This window comes from Synchiropus splendidus, chromosome 17, assembly GCF_027744825.2.
Source record: "Synchiropus splendidus isolate RoL2022-P1 chromosome 17, RoL_Sspl_1.0, whole genome shotgun sequence".
Lineage (NCBI taxonomy): Eukaryota > Metazoa > Chordata > Actinopteri > Syngnathiformes > Callionymidae > Synchiropus > Synchiropus splendidus.
The window spans coordinates 3,696,308-3,714,460 of record NC_071350.1 but is presented as its reverse complement, the minus strand read 5'-3'; the positions used below and the strand labels follow the sequence as shown (position 1 = coordinate 3,714,460).

The 18,153-nt window shown below is 41.8% G+C and overlaps 1 protein-coding gene across 2 annotated transcripts in view; it reads right to left on the bottom strand.

The window, feature by feature from the left end:
• Positions 1-216: 216 nt before the first annotated feature.
• Positions 217-18,153, bottom strand: part of LOC128747925 (seizure protein 6 homolog) — a 113,757-nt gene continuing 95,820 nt past the window's right edge. Inside the window, exons 7-18 of one of the 2 annotated variants that reach the window (XM_053846168.1) lie at positions 17,505-17,671; positions 17,225-17,419; positions 13,348-13,486; positions 5,062-5,258; positions 4,450-4,644; positions 3,393-3,584; positions 2,831-3,025; positions 2,726-2,764; positions 2,539-2,647; positions 1,614-1,710; positions 1,245-1,298; positions 217-592 (exon numbers count right to left, since the gene is read on the bottom strand). In XM_053846168.1, coding sequence (XP_053702143.1) covers positions 1,272-1,298; positions 1,614-1,710; positions 2,539-2,647; positions 2,726-2,764; positions 2,831-3,025; positions 3,393-3,584; positions 4,450-4,644; positions 5,062-5,258; positions 13,348-13,486; positions 17,225-17,419; positions 17,505-17,671 — 1,552 coding nt within the window. In that variant the 3' untranslated portion in view covers positions 217-592; positions 1,245-1,271. The other variant, XM_053846167.1, reaches the window with a different exon arrangement.

The following is an 18,153-nucleotide window of genomic DNA, read 5'->3' as shown; positions in this document are numbered from 1 at the left end:
ATTACATCCAGTGATAATATAATAAATACTGCAACGGGTTGGATTATTATTTTAGATCCATTCTCTATCAGGTTGACTGGTGCTGGTATTTGAGCGTAGCGTCTGCTGCCATCTAGTGGCAAATAGACGCCCTAACACTTCAAACATAATCCATGCAGTGAGGAGAACCGTTTTGTGGGTCGCACAAGCAAAACAGAGAAACTTGTTTTGGACAGGAGTTTTATTTACAAAGGGGCAGACACACAAAGTAAATACAGTGAAGGCAAATTCTCATGACAAGGAAACTTGTATATACCAAAGCTCGTTTCTCTCCCTTTCACAGACGCTGCTCCATTTTTAGAATCCAAAAGTTCTCAAAAATCACCAGCGGCCATCAGCAGTTATAAAAATATTACCATGGTGATCGCAGACTAACAGATGTGACCGTTGAAAAGATGTATGTACAATAACCCACACAGAGAGGAGACAGGAACTTCTGAACAAAAAAAAAGGGGAGGAAATCGGTGACGAGGGTCTTGGAAAGGCAAAGCTTGAATAAGTCTGGATTAAGGTCATGTCAGGTACATGTTCCCCCCTTTATTTCTCATGTATCCTGAAAGATAGAAGCATGAGGACAGAGCAATGAGCAAGTCATGACTGCGGTAGATTATAAATGATTTAGTCAGTGAGGACCCCACGGTGAGTCGCAGGCCTTTTACTGGGCGAGTAAAAATAGGATTCTATTCAACGATAATTACATAATTACATGGCTTTATAACTGCTGTTTATGAAACAAAGTTATGGCCTGTCATTTTGTGGTGAAGGTGGGCGAAAGACAGGACAAGCACAAGAAAAATCTATCAACATCTTGGTGTTCATTTGTACAAGTTATTCTAGAAGCAGCTTCACAATAATCATTATCTCCAACAAGATAATTATTATCTCCAATAATAATCAGGTAATAGCAGTTTATGTAGAAAATCTTAGTTCTTCTGATAAATACAGGAAGGTATATTACACTTACTAACATCGAACTAAGATGTAACGTTGAATTTAGTCATTGGCATTAAACATGAAACACGTGCGTATCATCAACAAATGAATTATAAAATGAATGTAAATCACAATAAACATTTGCATAGAGATAGGATTTTTGGATGACAATGTATTCAGTAAATAAACAACAAAAACAAACAAACAAACAACAACAACAACAACAACAATAATTCAGGAAAACAGGCATGACATGAGAAAGGAGATCTCACCTCGCTGCTGCACTCTAGCGGACACTTCTAGTATCTAGACTGATTGTGCCAGTGCTGAAACAACAGGGAGAACGGAAGAGAAGGATCTATCAACTGGTTCCTCTTGGGTCGTCACAAATATTCAGAACCACGTTCATGAGGCTAAACAAACCTTGATGGCAATGAAGTGAACACAGCATCAGGGATAGAGTGAGTGAAATGTACCGCTTAAACATGAAACAGAGTGACACGACAGTGACATGAGTGGGACGGCGCCCCCTGCTGGGGCAAAATGAGAAGACGAGACAGCGGGCAGATGGGAGCGGGTCAGGACAGCACGCTGGTGTTCTGCGAGTCCACGTCCTGCAAGTTCACGACGTCTGTACTCACTCCGCTCTCGTATATGGGGTTCTCGAAGGCTGACTCTTCTGTCATGTTGTCATACGGCGGCAAAGACGTCGGCATTCTGATGGACTTCCCCTGAAGCCTGGGGGGCAACACACAGACATTACAGCCTCCCATGACACAGACACAGGAGGAGGTTTGGTTTGGACAGTGGTGAGACATTGATCGATTTTCCCTCGGAGCCTAAAAAAACCCTGAACATGGTGATATCATGATGAATTATTTGGCTGTCCATAATGACTCAATATCTTAAATACAAAATGAAATGGGACTTGCAGACTTTCTGTGCTAAAATCTATTTAATTTTACAATATGTCAAGACTTTGAATAGAAATAAAATATTACTGGTATGTTCTAATGTCAACAACTGCAGTCAGAAATACTACATTACCTTGAAAAGCCTACTTATAAAATTCATTTATTCTTTCCATTCTGTGTGAAAATAATATTTTTTTATCCCAAACAGACCACACATGAGCCTCTCTTGAGCCAATTTCGTGACTCTGCCCAGCCCCTCCAGTCCCTAATATTTCTGACTCATCTCTAAATATGGGAACTTGACTTTCATTTGGACCCTAAAAGAGGTTCACCTTTAATAAGACAGCAGGTGTGATTGATGAAGCCCTTAAAGGATACTTGAAATTTAGGGAAAAAAAAGAAAAAAAAAGAAATCAATTTGTATTTTATGGTTCAGAGTGGGGGCGTCTCGCTCTATTTTAAGAGGCGACCAGATTTCAATATACAGTCTGAGGAGCAGGTTTGAGGTTAGCATGTCGTAAACTCCGCTAGCCCATTAGCTCGTGCTAACTGTGTGAGTTTCTGCCTTGTTTCAAAGCGATGAATGGGCAAGGCACTGAGCAAGATGTGTGTAACACAGTCTCACTTCAACATCCCTAGAGAAACGTCTTACTTGGCGAAATAGACGTAGATGCTGAGGACGACCGCCAAGACCATGGCAGTCGGGATCAAAACAGCGAGGACAATGTTGGTTCCCTCCATCTTGTAATCCATGTTTACAGCTGCCAGGTGGAAGCATCATCATCATTAGACTGTTCAAATCACAGCAGGCTCTTCTCCCATCATCTCACAGAACTCACCGTCCAGCTTGCGTTCGTCCACAAACGTGGCAGCTGATGCTACAATAAGACACAAGTCAGTTGGGTTCACTTTGCAGTGCTTCACCAGGAGGATGGGATCGGTACCTCTGCAGTCAGGCGGGGTGCTGTTCCACTGAGACGGGTGTCCCGGGACACAGTAGATGGTAGCTTCACCGCGCAGCTCGTAGCCAGAGCGGCAGGAGAAGGTCAGCGTCTCTCCTGCTTGGTAGAAAGCCTTCTCAGAGCTCTGGATGCCGGTGGAGGCGGCACCAGGGTTCCTGCAAGGCTCGTACTTCTCAGCTGAGGAAGAGCAGAACCAGAGAGGAAAAAACTCTTCAGTCAGGTGAAACATCACCTTAACATATACTGGGCTGTGAAAGAAACATGTTCATCCATATCTGAGCCATTTACTTAAAAAGAAGCAAACATATATTCGGTTTATGTTCCAATCCAAAAACTTTTTCAGCATATCATAATCATAATCATAATCAGAAAAACTATTCATCCCAACGGAAATTGTGCTTGTAACATGATCTGTAAACAACATATCACAATAAATTAAACAGAAATAGTATTATAAAGTGCAAAAAGCTGTACTATTATTATTATTATTATTATTATTATTATTATTATTATTATTATACGTAACTTTATTCAGCTGACTTACCAACACACTTGGGCAGCCGGTCGCTCCACTTGGGTTTGGCTGAATCTCTGTTGTAGCAGGTGAGGAGGCTGTTGCCTGACAGGATGTAACCCTTGTTGCAGATGAATTGCACCGACGATCCGACGGTGAAGCGGGTTCCTCCGATCACCTTCCTGCTGTGCTCCACGTTGCCTGGATCTTGACATGTCATGACTGCGACACAAAAAAACATTTCAGTTCACTACCTCACCATCTTCTTGGTACCACATGGCTGATGGACCGTCCATCAGAAGTGAGGAGTCAGTGGCAGCTGTCTGGGCCTACAACAGTGTCCTCGTTTCATTTTCATTTTCACTCAATGGCACCCTCCCTGGCATAATTTTTGGGGTTTTGAACTATTTCAACAAAAACACACATCGTTTTTTAAATGAGAGCGCCACCTATTGAGCAGTGAAAATGAGGACACTATTTCACGACACCTCATCAGCCCTTGCAGCAGAAAGCTGTATGCAAAACAAACTAGTAAGAACTATTGTGTTTCATAAACATTTCAAATTGAAATTCATTTTTGGATGTCTTATTCTCAGATAGACATTTTTAAAAAATCTTATCATGCAAGTCCTATACCAAAATATACACTACATATTCTGAATATTTCTTAAAATATATTTTATATCATTTTTCATTTTTATTTATATTATTATATATTGTATGTATATTAATATAGATGTGTGTACTGTATGTTTGTAATATCATATGTATATTAATATTATGTTAACATTAATATTTATATTATATAATACTCGTATTATTAATATTATTGATGTATTATGTTAATATTTGTATTTATTATTTTTAAATTTATAAAAATCTATCAGAGCTATTTTAATCACGTAATTGCAAACAACTCTTACTCACTCTGCCGTATACAGAGCTCGGTGAAGTAATATCGATATGGCCGGCTCAGATGGCGGGCGGTTATTAAGTTAAGGTCAGCTTTTTATACGTCGATATTTCTTTCAGAGCCGGTCTCATATTGTTTGATCAGCCAGGAATTTGGCCTTTGACAACGTCTCACCTTGCTCACATCTTGGCACGTCTCCGCTCCAGCTGAGGTCCCACTGACACATGAGGATCTCTGACCCCATCAGCTGGTAGCCCGGGTAGCACTGGTAGGTGACCACGGTGCCGTGGATGAGGTCGGGGTGAGATGTGCTCTTCCAACCGTTGGGGATCTCCGGCAGCTCGGAGCAAGTGTCGTTCCTGGCCACCTCTGTTGGCGGCAAAGAAGATGAAGAGACATTTGAAATTTCCTTCTGGATCAGTTTAAAGGTTGTATGACTCAACAGGGTTCCACAAAGATGATAGATCCCATGTTCCCACTGCAGGGAACGTTAGATGTCTCTGTTGTCGGTGTGGCACACAGCTGTGGTTTTGGGAGGGAAACAGAGACGAGTGATGTGCGTGAGGAAAGCGGCATGTGGTGTGGAATCAGTCAATCTGTGACACACTAACTGCTGCACACACAGACATTAACATGAAATCACAGGGTGGAAACAGTTGATGTTTGTGACTGCAGCGCCACACGCAGTACAGAAGAACACAGGAGCTATGGAAGCAAATACAAGCCTAATTAGTCTGCAGCGCTCTGTTTCTGCAGCATCAGAGTGGAAGACAGAAAAGCACCTACCAAAGAAATGGACCACAAAGCCGTTGTTATAGCCGTAGATGTTGGTGGCTGGATCCGACTGGAACTGGATGGTGACGTCAGCCATGGACGTATAGAGCTTGAAGTGCGGCTTCTTGCCGCTGTACTGGCCCAGGATGTTGGCGGTCAGGTCGTCTCCATCGTAGAACGTCAGCAGGTCATTCTTACCGAGGTTGAGCCTAAACAGAAATAAGCAGATAGATTGAGCAACTTTCACCAGAGGATCATCTCAGGTGTCAACAGTGTCCTAAAATGAGCCCCTATCTTTTGTGTCATGGCTGTTTTCTGTGGCTCAAAAAGATCCAGCGGGTTTAAGCCTGTCTGAGTGAGTGCATCTCCATTAGATTGTTCCTTCTTTAACTGAAGCAGTCTGGCTTTCTTTTGAAGGAAAACACACTCGATTGATTTAGCACAAATATATACAAACAATAAAGCCATTACTGCAGAAGCTCAGTATGCATATGTGACATATATCAACCTGATGTTGACGGATTGAACCGAGCAGAAAGCAGCTCAGCCAGTTTGACAGAATCTCATAAGAATGCATTAACCTTTTCCTTTGGGTGATCTATGTGCCCCTGCCCTCTTTTTAAGGCATTATTAATGCTTGACATTTATTCACACGCGAAGGACGGCATGGGGAAAATTGCAGCTCCTCTGTGCTCCAATAACTAGGCTGTGTACGCTCAGGGCGGAGCGATGAAAAGTTTGCAGAACTCGCTGCTGGATGATCGTGTTAATATTCACATGCTGACGATAACAATAGACTTCTGCTCCAAAATGTAGGCGGTAGCTGCCAGCAGCAAGCAGCTGCTGTGTCACTTGTCGCCTGCTGGGAATCTTCCAACCAATATTTCCTACATAACAACAGATCAAACTCAGACAAAGCTTTGTTTCCCAAACACGACGGCGTACGAGAGATCCCCAAATCTCTGCATTAATTGAACAAAACCCACAATGTTCACACACTGACAGTTGCTGATATTTCAGCTGAGTGATCACAACTTTAAATCCTATCTCACAGCCAGTTGCAAAGTTTGAATGTTGAAAAGCTTTATTAATATTTTTCAACAGACAAATCGGTGTAGTATGGGGCACTGAATGTAAAAATTAAGGCACTCCTCTTTTCCGGATTTAGGAGAATTTTCACAGATTGAGCAAATATTACTTTTGAGAGACTACACTTTAATGTTACGTGCCAATCTTTAAATGGAAATGCAAATGTGAATCTAAATCTAAATCTCAGTTTTAAGGATTCAGACGCCCCTTTTCTCTCAGTGGAGATTTAGACGCCCCCTTCTGCTCAGCTGCCACTGTAGTGCCTTCCAGTTGCTGCTAGTAGCCGCTGTCAGAGTAGCTGAGGAGCAGAATCTTCAGTTGGAGATGAAAAAGAGACTAAATCCTGCGAAATCTAATTTAGATTTAATATTTAGATTTAGTATTTAGTTTTAACACTTACAGAGATGAAACAATTGGACGTAACATTAAAGTGTAGTGTCTCAAAAGTAAGAAATATTTGCGAAATCTGTGAAAATATTGCCAAAGATTTCTACTAAATCAGGGAAAAAATGTGTGTCTTCCTTTTTACATTCGCAGCCCCTGTGTAGAATTCAATAGCACGACTTCAAGGATGAACATAAACATTCATATTGAACACTGCATAGCCGATAAAATGGAACATTCTATTAAGAAGTGAAAGTTTATTTTTTTCCAATACATGGTGCTTCTCACTTAATACTGGGCTTTGGATGCCGCCATTAATGAAGCCCAGCATGATTGATCCACAGATAGCGCCATCTATTCATCTCAGCAAACTAAGCAAATAATTCATAAAGCTTGGTCTCTCCATCACTACTCCTCAGTATTCCATCTGTCGGCTGGAGGAGCTGTTCAATCAAAGGCAAGAACTGGGCTTAGTTGGGATTCTTAGTGTCTATTCAGATTCAGTGTGACTCAGAGCTGAACACTTATTCACATGTGAGATAAGAACCTCCAACCACTTTCAATGCATGTATGAAGCTGATTCAAATTTCTGTTGCTTTGTTTTCCTCTGATTCACCGACTCTGACTGAAGCCTCCACCTTCCACCGCACGGCTTTTGATTTAGAAACCGGCAGCAATTAAAGCAAGCCATGCAGCGCGCGCACTCCTCCCCACTTTAAGAAGGCTGCTTCTAATTATTGCTTTCAGACATATGTGTGTCGTCGCAGGCACTACTGTCTAAAGCCTCGCTATCTCAATTACAGCGGCAAATGAACTGGTGATGAATCTAGCTCGGGGAAAATGTGTGAGAAGCGCATAAACAAATTCTACTGTCTACTTGGTGATATGTGACGCCTTTCTCTCTGGGAAGAAAAAAAGAAAAAAAAAACAGATGATAGATGGCAGCTGCTGAAATGAGCGGGGTGAGCTTTTTTTTTCCCTCGCTGTTACTCAGAGAGATAGCAACAACATCCCTGTATTGTTCAGCAATCAGAAACAGTGAATCCAAGTGACAGGAAGGAGAAGAGCACTTCCAGAGGAAACAGCTTAGTTTGTTGACCTGAGAATACACTGCTGAAGGGATCACCACTGACTCAACGGCGTGAGAAACAGTTATTCCAGACATTAAGAAATCTCTTCTACCTTATCACCGTAGCCTAAGCTTCTCTTTTTCAGCAGCTGGCTTCCCAATCCACACCACCATATTACCTTTTATTATCACTATATGTTATGGTGGAAATTGTAGATTAGGGAACAGGCTTTAAAACCGTAGGATTGACTAAAGTAGTTGAAAATATCCAGTTGGGATTGACCATCCAACATGATGATCCTTGAGGTCAAAATGTTACGCCTTTCAGCAGGATTTCCACCAACTGTAGAGAGCCAGTCAAAGATCAATCCATACATGAAAACATGAATCTTAGTAGTAGTTTAGTTTAGCAGTAGTTTCATAACAAAAAGCATTTTGGCTGTTACCATGTTAAACATCATCACAATATCACAGTAGTATTGCTTCTCTTTGATGGACTTGTGAGCCAGTAAACCATGACAACTTACAGTACCAGACACATGTAGCCATAAATTAACATTTCTGTTCTACTTAACAAACATATCATAAACTATATTCATGACTTCTTGACATAAAAGCTCGATCAGATTCATTTTTTATTGATCCTTCTAAGTGAAACATAAGGGAGCACAAGTTCAGTTTAAACCATAGTCTGCAGCAAGTCCCAAATTCTCCACTGACCTTTGACAACTATGAGCGCAGAACCCAATATCCCTCGACTCCCAGCTGAAGATTTTAGTACACGACAGCCCTCCCGCCCCATGTCACAGTTTCATCTCGACAAGTTTTTGGAAAGGAATTTCACGGCTGTTGCCGTGACTCATAAAAATGCCGCGGTGCACATTGCCTCAGAGTTTCGCACTGCTCCATCTCTTCATCTGTCTGCTCCATGTGCAGTCAAAACTCTGGTGGTAACACTGAGAGTCAAGGCTGTCATAGCAGAGATGGGGGCGTCACTAGAGGAAACCTGGCTGTTGTCGCTGTCAGATGATGATTCAAGATGACTTCCACACAGTACCTCTACTTACTCGGGTAAATAAAGCTCTCAAGAATATGGTTTTGCAAAATAAACGTGAGCAGAGGCCTGTTTGACTCCATGGAGAGGATTCCCAAACAAAATAGCAATAAGAAATGAATAGACGGCATATGCTAAACCTGCACTAAAAAAACTAAAATTAAAGTCAGCTTGTGTTGATCATTTTATCCTGCTCTTTAGACTGTGTAGAAACAGGAAGAATAAAGAACCTGAGAGGTGAGAAGAGGAAAACTCAGTTGCTGGACAGCTCAGTTATATCTTAAAGAAGTTTGATGAAAGTGGACCTGCCAAGTGTAAAGAATCCCCCAAAAACCAGAAACTCTGAACAAAATGGGAATTGTTATCGCTGTCACACAACCAGACGTTTCTTATCTCTTCATCTCTGACAAGAAAATCATTCTGCTTGGGAGAAAAAATAATTTTAAAAATTGCAATTAAAAACAGAAGCACGATGAAAATGAACTTTTCTGCAATGCTGATTCCCTCCACAAGAGGTCTCTAGAAAGCCTCTTGGCAGCTTCAGACGAGGAAATCAGAAAACAATAATCACTTGACCTCAGGTCACATTCACTGCCTGAGACACCTGTTTATCCCCCACTGAAGTCAAACAAAAGAAATGTGAATATAACGTTATATGAACAGAGTCGTCTGACCAGAGAGCTAGAATGACTCACCGGAAGGTAGTCACTTTTTTGAGATAGTTTTGAACTTTCCAGAGGAGAGCACTCAACTCAGAACAGCTAAAGGATCACAAGCCCCAAACCCAGAGATCAATTCCACAGAGCGACTTGTCTTGACTCAAAGGGTCGCAACACTGTGGTTTCCATTTCTACTCACCTACTCTCAAATTCTAAAGCTGGCCGTGTTTGTGGGCAACACTGGTGCAGTAATTCCGCACATTAGAACCGCTCGACATCTGACTTTATCCCTCAGAACCCGTTTGACTGTTTGATGTTTTGCATACATCCTCTCATTCTTGTCACTAGCTTTTTTTGTCTCTTTTTTTCCCAAAATGACAAATATCAGTCTGGGTATCTTGATTTAAATTATTTTTTTCTGGTTTCCATAATACCATCCTACATATTTTCACACATTGTAAATGCAGAATTCTGATTCATTGTGGTGGTTAAATGAGGATAACTGCTAAGTGAGCTTCCCTGGAGATGGATTCACTCTTGAGTGAGGAACCTTTGACCACGACAAGCAGCCACAGGAATGAGAGCTCAGAATCATTGAGTTTGGACGCAGCAGAGTGTTATGGATGGGTGTTGGACGTGGATGGTGGCCTGGTTAGGTAAGAACTACCAGTTTTGAGTTCTTCTCATCTGCTGTTAAGTGAGTGAGTGAAGGCAACAGCTCAGTAGCACAGTTGGCAGCATCCTGACTGACGGCCCAGTAAGTCAACTATCACGCACATGCAGTAAAATCACTCCCCTCCTCGGTGAGTGGTCTTCTGGGTAACATAATTGGCCTCCTCTCTCCCCCTCTCCGTGTTCTCAGGTGCGTTTCTTGTGTTCCACAGGTGCTGCTATCAGCTGGAAGCTCTCGTCAAGTCGTGCTCTATGCTAATTAGCCTCCTGTTTGGTCCTAAATTAATTAATCAGCTCTCATTCTTCACACTGCTCCGCTGTAATTGCCAGCATGGCGCACAGCGATGACTGATAATAAAAGAAAACATTGTAATTAAGGTGGAAGTGCGTGCGCCTGCCTTCCTAATGAAGCAGCCCTCGTGCTCAGGTAGTGGCGCATGACGGGGGCAAACAGATAAACACGCCGACGGTGAGGGAAAGCTGGTGTCCTGCCGAGCAGGGAGGTGACACCTGAGGGTAATGGTGGGGGTCTGCTCAGATCACATGACCATGCTATGGAAGCAAACATGACAGGCCTTTAATTACAAGGTCCTGGGGTGGGAGGACAGGGAAAGGGTAACATGGAACAAATGAGCAATAATAAATACATATGTATGACAACAGAGCAGTGACTCTCAGAAACCTGCTGAAGACACAATGGTCGATGACTGTGTCTGACTGTCACAGCACAGTTGGACTGTTAGACCCTCTGAGCAGTGGAACTTCAACTGTTTTTTTCCAAAAGTAAACAAATGAGTATGCTTTGAAGATGCTGAGGTTCTCTGTGGGATTGACAAGGATGGATAGGATCAGGAAGCAGTATATCAGAGGGACAGCACGTGTGGTCAGGTGTTTAGGAGACAAAGTCAGAGAGGCTAGAGTGAGATGGTTTGTACATGTACAGAGGAGAGAGAGCCAGTACACTGGTAGGAAGATGTTGAGGTTGGAACTGCCAGGCAGAAGGTGGAGAGGAAGGCCAAAGAAGAGATGTATGGACATGGTGGAGGAGGACATGAGGTTTGTAGGTTTGAGAGAAGAGGAAGCAGAGGACAGGGTGAGATGGAGGAGGATGCTCCGCTATGGCAACCCATGAAGGGAGAATTCGAAAGAAAATGATTTACATTAATGCCCAGAAGAATGTAGTAAAATATCTTTGGAAGAAGAATTATATATATATATATATATATTTATTTATTTTTTTACACTTGAATTACCGTCAATTATCTCCATTCCTAACATGCAAACATATGTATTTAAGAAGGCCCTGCCATAGATAGACACACTATTCCTGAGCTGTGGGGTTTGCTTTTCAGGGTATTGTGAAATATGGCAACCCGGAGTGGAAGTCATTTTGGATTCACAGTTGTAAATTAGACTTTGTCACTGAACCTCTCACTTGTTTTGTGGACAAGATTTACAACTGCAGACGTCGGGGGGGAGGGGGAGATTTTGGAGTCAGGTGAGGAGGAGAATGCATAATTGTGTTTTTGAAGACGACATGGTTCTGTCTGAGACCATCAGCGGCGGCGAGAACCAAGGTTTGAGGTCAGGGTTTAAACAGAAGGGGGTGCGTCTGGCCCTGGCTTCCTTCAACTCAAGGGTAACTGGGGAATGAGAATCAGGGTGTTTCATTTAAAGGTCAATGATGCGACTACAGACAAAAGGGTTTGTTTTAACCCATCACAGTTCTGTTGCATCCTTCAGAGCAAGATCAAGAGTATTATTTATTTTTGAGTCAGCTCGATGAAACTTTTAGATGCGGCGCAAAAGGTGTTGACCGCGGCCATCTGTGAGACACTTGGCATAGATCTGCGCGTCCTTCTCTGCCCACTCGCTGTCAGACAGAGCCAGCAAGGAGAGTGAAGTTTAAATAGGCCAAGTGGAACCTAAAGTTGGCAATGAATTATGATCATTACTATTTTTCTTTTTAATAGTAGTTAATTTGGCGCAGAATGTTCTAGAGTTTGTTGTTCAACGTCGCATATAGAATATCCCCAAAACAGATATATTTAATGAAACTATCAGGGTTAATAAAAAACGAAACGTGATTTGCCAAATGTGGGGTTCGGCACGTTCATTCAGCTTTATTTACATTGTAAAATTTCCCCCATTTCATTGCTTTTCTATTGTGGCATATATTTTGTGGGGCAGGTACTCAAGAGAGGAGTACCCTGCAGATAGAAAACAAGGGCAAACGTTGTGAAAATTATTCATATAATTTGTCTATCATAATTTTTATTTTCATTGTTGTTTAATCAGTTGGTTTGACTTTAGTGGAATAAATAAATAAAGCTTGTTTGATGGCATAAGGGAGTGGGAGGGGCTATGGAGCAGGAAGTGATTTTCACAAATAAATGCTCCATCAGATACCACAATGCATTTGGGCTAAACTGACGACAGAGAGTAACTTATTTCTTAAGAACAATGGGCACAAAGGGCAGTTTTTCATGGGTGCCAGTCATGTGACCAGCACTGGAGATCTGTTCTTCAGGCCTCCTGAGAATCGTAGGAGGCACCTGATGTCCAATTGAGCGCATCGCAGTCAGTGATGGACACAAGAAAGAGTCATATGTGTGTAGTATGGACGTATGCGCTCCCGATTGCCTTACTAGCTGTTTATTAAGGTGTATTTTTCTGCTCCATCACAGGCATTTTTAAAACATGTCTTCTTGTGCAACAGAAATAGATATATCAGATTAGATAAACATTTATGTTGTGTGTTGTTTATTCACGACTTCAGGCACGTGGATTGTCTTTAACCTTCCTGAACTCTCTCAACTGTAATCGCCTGAGGACAAGACTTCAATCGTTTACGCTCCTTTTGTTCATCTTGACAATCATTCATTTCAGTCAGACAGGAGTGTCTGAGGTGCAGCACTTCATGGGCATAACAAGGAGGAATGAGTCAGAATGCATGACAGTGGGAACATTAATGAGACAGTTATGCGGAACGGAAGCAACCTCTTGCGCCTGTTTCTGGACATCTGCGTGCAAATGTGTTGTACTACAGTTGGGCTGGCTGAGTGGCTCAGGGTAGTTCACTGCCAGAGCAGATTCATTTCAAAGCCAACTCTGAGACGCGCACTGGGGAAGTGGGAGTACGGAGGCTTACTGGCTAATCTGGTCAGAGAGCGAGCTGGAAGCTACACAGAATATTTAATGCATCGGATGAAAAAAAATCTAATTAGTGACTTCGACAACACAAACACACTCCCATGTGAGAGAGAGGAGGGGCCAAAGAGTGAGACGTGCCAGTGCTGGACGGCAGTTTGACTTCCTCCCTGACCTCCCCGAGTGATTTGGAAATGGTACACCTGGTTGCTGTGCCTTACACTTGGATGTCGAGCATGATCCTCTTGTCCTCTTCCACATGGATGCCCCAGATGCAGTCCTGGCCCTTGTCATAGGCCTCGGGCCAATTAGGAGACAACACCACACCAGCTGAGTCTGTGATCTCCCCGCTGCACACAGCTGCAACACCCAAACACAGCAGAGGAAAAAGCAAAACATAACATCAGCATTCAGTCTTTCTCTGGAGCAAATGAAGAAAGAAGTGATCAAGCAAGCTCACAGTGAAGCAATGAGATTGAGACAAGCGTCTAACAACCCGCTCTCAAAAAAGCTAACTTCGACCATCTGCTGTTGAAAACATCTTAAAGGTTCATGTCGATCTATTTCAAGTCATCACTGCCGCTTAATACAGACTTCCTCTATTCATCATGACAATGATTTTAGCTCCTTCTCACTGGTTAAATTCATGAACCTTGACTGCATACATACATCACGGATGCAAGAAAAATCAACTTTCATGTGACAAAATGTGTTTCGTTTTATACATTCGACAGTGATAAGGTGTTCAAATGTCACCCGTGGCTTTGTGGTTACCATAGTGCCCTTTCACACAAGTGGTGGGAGTTTGAATCATGCCGTGCGTGTGACTGAAGCATTTATTGCTTTCTATCTCAAAACAAAACAGAATTCTGGCAACCCACTCCACCTTTCTCATAAGCAATGTAAAAATCTGGCGACACAATCCTCCACTTGAGACGAAATGATTTGGACTTTACCACCCATGTTTCACACGTTTCCTCTTCATTTGATCATTTCTTTGTTGATCATGGTGTTGTGCATCATTCTCAGTCCCTCATTGTATTAGAGCGAGAATAGAGTATTCAACCAAACTATCTAGAACCTGTTTACATTATCAGCCTATTATATAATGGGAAGTAGTGTTTGTTTTGTTTTTTTACTCATTACTATTATCTGAAAAGCAAAGTATAAAAGATAAAAAAAAGAATGTCAAATGTATTCAATCATCTAAACATTAACTTTCTTTGACAAACATGATGCAGTAAAATGTGTTGTGGACTATTCATGCAATATTTAAAAAATGTTTTCAAAAAAATTCGGTATTACTCGGTATTCGCCAAGCATTTTAAATTGTATTGGGCTTTGGCCACACATTTTCAATTCAGTGCATCACTAATTAAAACACTAAAATAAATGAACTGTCGCGAGTCTGGCGACAAAATGTGTTTGTCTTCATTCAACATGTTATGAAGGCATGATCGCATTGCACTGTCACTTCAGCAGTGGGAGTTTGAATTCTGGCAAGGTGTTAAGTTTTTGCAGTGAGCCATCATGATTCTTAAATCCCGGAAGTTTCTTTATTGACTCTTGTAATTTTTAAACTCACGTTTAAGGATCTCTGTGGTGGAGTTATGCAAAGTGTCAGAGCTTTTCCTTTTATCAGCAACAAAATGTAAAATTACTTCATTTATTCTAGGTGTCAAATTCCATAATTTGAAATTATAAAACACAAGTACACAGGTTGAAAAACAAGAAACAAAACCAAAAGAGAAAATCAACATGATTTATAACAAATATATTTTATGATAGAATTAAAGCTCCTGCAATACACTGATGATATGTAAAATTGTATTTTATTAATCATCAGATATATTGGGAATATATTATATTGGGAATTTCTCTTCAGAGATCAATAAAGTATCTATCTATCAATCTATCTATCTATTGCTATTTCTATTAAGATGTGTTCAACTACTTTTAGATAAAGACACAGATCAGGTCTGGATGTTATCTTCAACGTAAATAAATAAATGAAAAGAAAAAGAACATGATTGTTTACTTCTTTGATATTCAAGAACTGTATATTTACAATTCATAAATTCAGGGACTAAAAAACAGCTTTTTGTTTGCACCAGAATATGAGAGGAGTCCAGTGTACTTCGATTGGAACAAAGCACTTCAGCATCAGTTATCATGCTTGTTTCATTGCATACAACAGATGGATGACACACACACACACACACACACACACACACACATATATATATATATATATATATATATATATATACACACACACACACAACAGATAAAGGCTTTCCTTAACACATGCCAGACTAGATTCACTGATCTTGTCTATTGTGAGTTGCGGAACACATCTCTCAGGTTGATGAAAAAGTGCTGTCAGGGTTGTAAAAGTCATGCTGCATAACAAGAAGGAATGTTTTCACATGGGCACCGGGGAAAAAAAAATTAATAACACACAACAATGAGTGCGCAGGCACCTTGGAAGACACCTTGTAAAACTGCATACCACCACTAAACCAAGGAGTGACCGTGACCTGCGCAGAAGAGATGACATTTTCTCATTTCTAGTTTTACAATAGCGCTATTCAGTTTTATTGTGCGGCCAAATTACCATGCAGCAGGAAAGTCTTGCAGTGAGGTCGCCATGTCATGAGCGGGGAGACTACGAGAGCGAGAAATGGAAGAGCTCGGGGGTGAGGCGCTTTTAAGTACGGATGCAGTCAACGTCATGTGTCAGTGTTAACTTCGTCTATTGTCTGCGTCTAATCTCAGTGACTTCTCAAATCTGTCCTTCAAGCCAACATTTCAAAGACTTTTTATTTCTTTAAGAGTGCCTGTATCAAAGATCAGCTGGAAGCAGCTTAGGAAGATATATTTGACTGCCAGACGTCTTTATATTTAAAACCGCTACAGGAACAAAATGAAAGCCTGAGGTCAGTAAAGCCGTCATATTTCAAACCTCACCATCGGAAGCACATTTTCAAAAGATTCAGACCTTATTCTTGTCCGGGAGGAAAGCAATCAGATGAGCTGAAATGGGTTTGAACATTCCTCAGTCACCCAAACATAAAGTGCAGTGACAGCAGCAGATCATGTCAGACACAGGAGCAGAATAAATTAAAAGCCTGATCAGACGATCAGGACTGAGGAGAAAGCACAAGTGTAGTTGGTGCATTAAGATGCTGTTCAGTGATCCTCATTTGTGGGTTATGGAGACCTTGTTGGGTGACACCACTTCAATTACAAATGAGAAAAGAAAACAACATTGAAAATGCTTTTTTAAAAATGGACTTCAGGCATCACCTGCAATGAGCCATAATGCTTTAGTCACATGCACACACAGGTTTGTCGCAGCATCTTTGTGAGGACCTCTCATTGCCATACAACGTTCCCCAGCCTCTCACCCTAATTAGCCTAACTATCCCAAACAAATAGTTCAACTTCACCAGGACTACGAACCATACGTAAACCTTATTGTAATGACCAAGTTCATCCTCAAAGTCAGGTGTCCCCACAAGTAAGTGTGTTTCCAAGAATTGACCGCCCACAATATAACTGAACAAGGACACATACACACATATATAGACACAATACATACAGCTAATGCTGAGTTTAATTGAGAAGCTGGGAGTGAAACAGCTCCTGCAACAAATGTTTTATCACATCTGTTTCTACAGTAAAGGTTATCTGGATCTTTACAACATACACACAACTTCCTCGCTCATCTTTCATTGTATTTACATCAATTTTGAAATTTTGCAAGCTTAAACATGGACTTGTCTGCAGGCTTGAAAAATGCAGTGCTCAAACACAAGTCTTTGCTTTTGTTTTGAATGAAACGTATTCAGTGCTCCATAGGGCCATATGCAGCAACTTGGTGGTTTAGATTTGGCTCCTGGGCCTAGAGTTTGACAAGCCTAACTGCTGGGAACAGGAAACTGGAGGTAACAGTGGGAACACTGAACATGCCCACAAACAGATCTGAAAATCATAATTTAAGCAACGAAAACTTAAAAAAAAAAACAAAAAACAAATGGTCTCAGTGCTCCACTTGACCTGGCTCATTTGAAGAGTAGGAATCCGACGACTTACCCCTGCAGGCCGGCTCAGTCTCGTTCCACTGTGGATTTTCTGGATCCGCACATTCAATCACCACAGAGCCTTGCTCCAGAGTGTAGCCAGGGTCACAGGAGAATTCCACCACGGCCCCGACACTGTAGGTAGAATCGCTGCTGCTGAAATTGCCGTACTTCACAAACGGCTCATAGCACTTTCCTCTGGCAAAAGCTGATGAGGCAAAATACAGGGCATCAACATTCAGTTCACCAAGGACGATGGATTGTTGCCGTGGTCATTTTTATGATAAACCTGCCTTCGTATCTGATGGCTGCCCCAGTGGAGGTCAGCGTCCCGTCCGTGGTGAACTCCACGAACAGATATCGCCCGGTGCTCAGCACGCCTTCATTAGGCAGGTACTCTACCTCGTAGGAGTCATACACTGCCGGAGAATCTATGTTGTTGCCGTTTTTAATCAGCAGCCTGAAAACACGCAAGAGCAAGAAGGGCGATTGAAAGACGGGCGAGTCGGCCTCAGATGCATAAAAATGAGCTGCTCACTCTTCCAATGGTGGCTGTAATAACTTTGCGAAAACATTCGCCGCCACTTGGTAATGAGGTGAATGGTCGTGTGCAACGGGAACCACATGGATCAGTAGTTACCGGAGAAAAATGGAATGCAATTTTCTGTTTCCTGCCTCTCGCTACCCTTTGAAGCGCTTTAATTCTTTCACATGATAGAGCGCTGTTAGAGCTTAAAATGATGAAAGGATCCTTTTAAAATTGTCACCACCCTCAAGTTGAACTGAAGGGGAAACTTCAGAGTGCGTAGATTTGTACACACTGCTCGGCAGATGGGAAAAGTCGAGCTTTGGATTGGAATGTTGGCAAGTGGATGGTTCTGTCAAGTAAACAAATGTTTGGAACTACGTTGCACTTTTACACGAGACAGCAGTGACGACAGC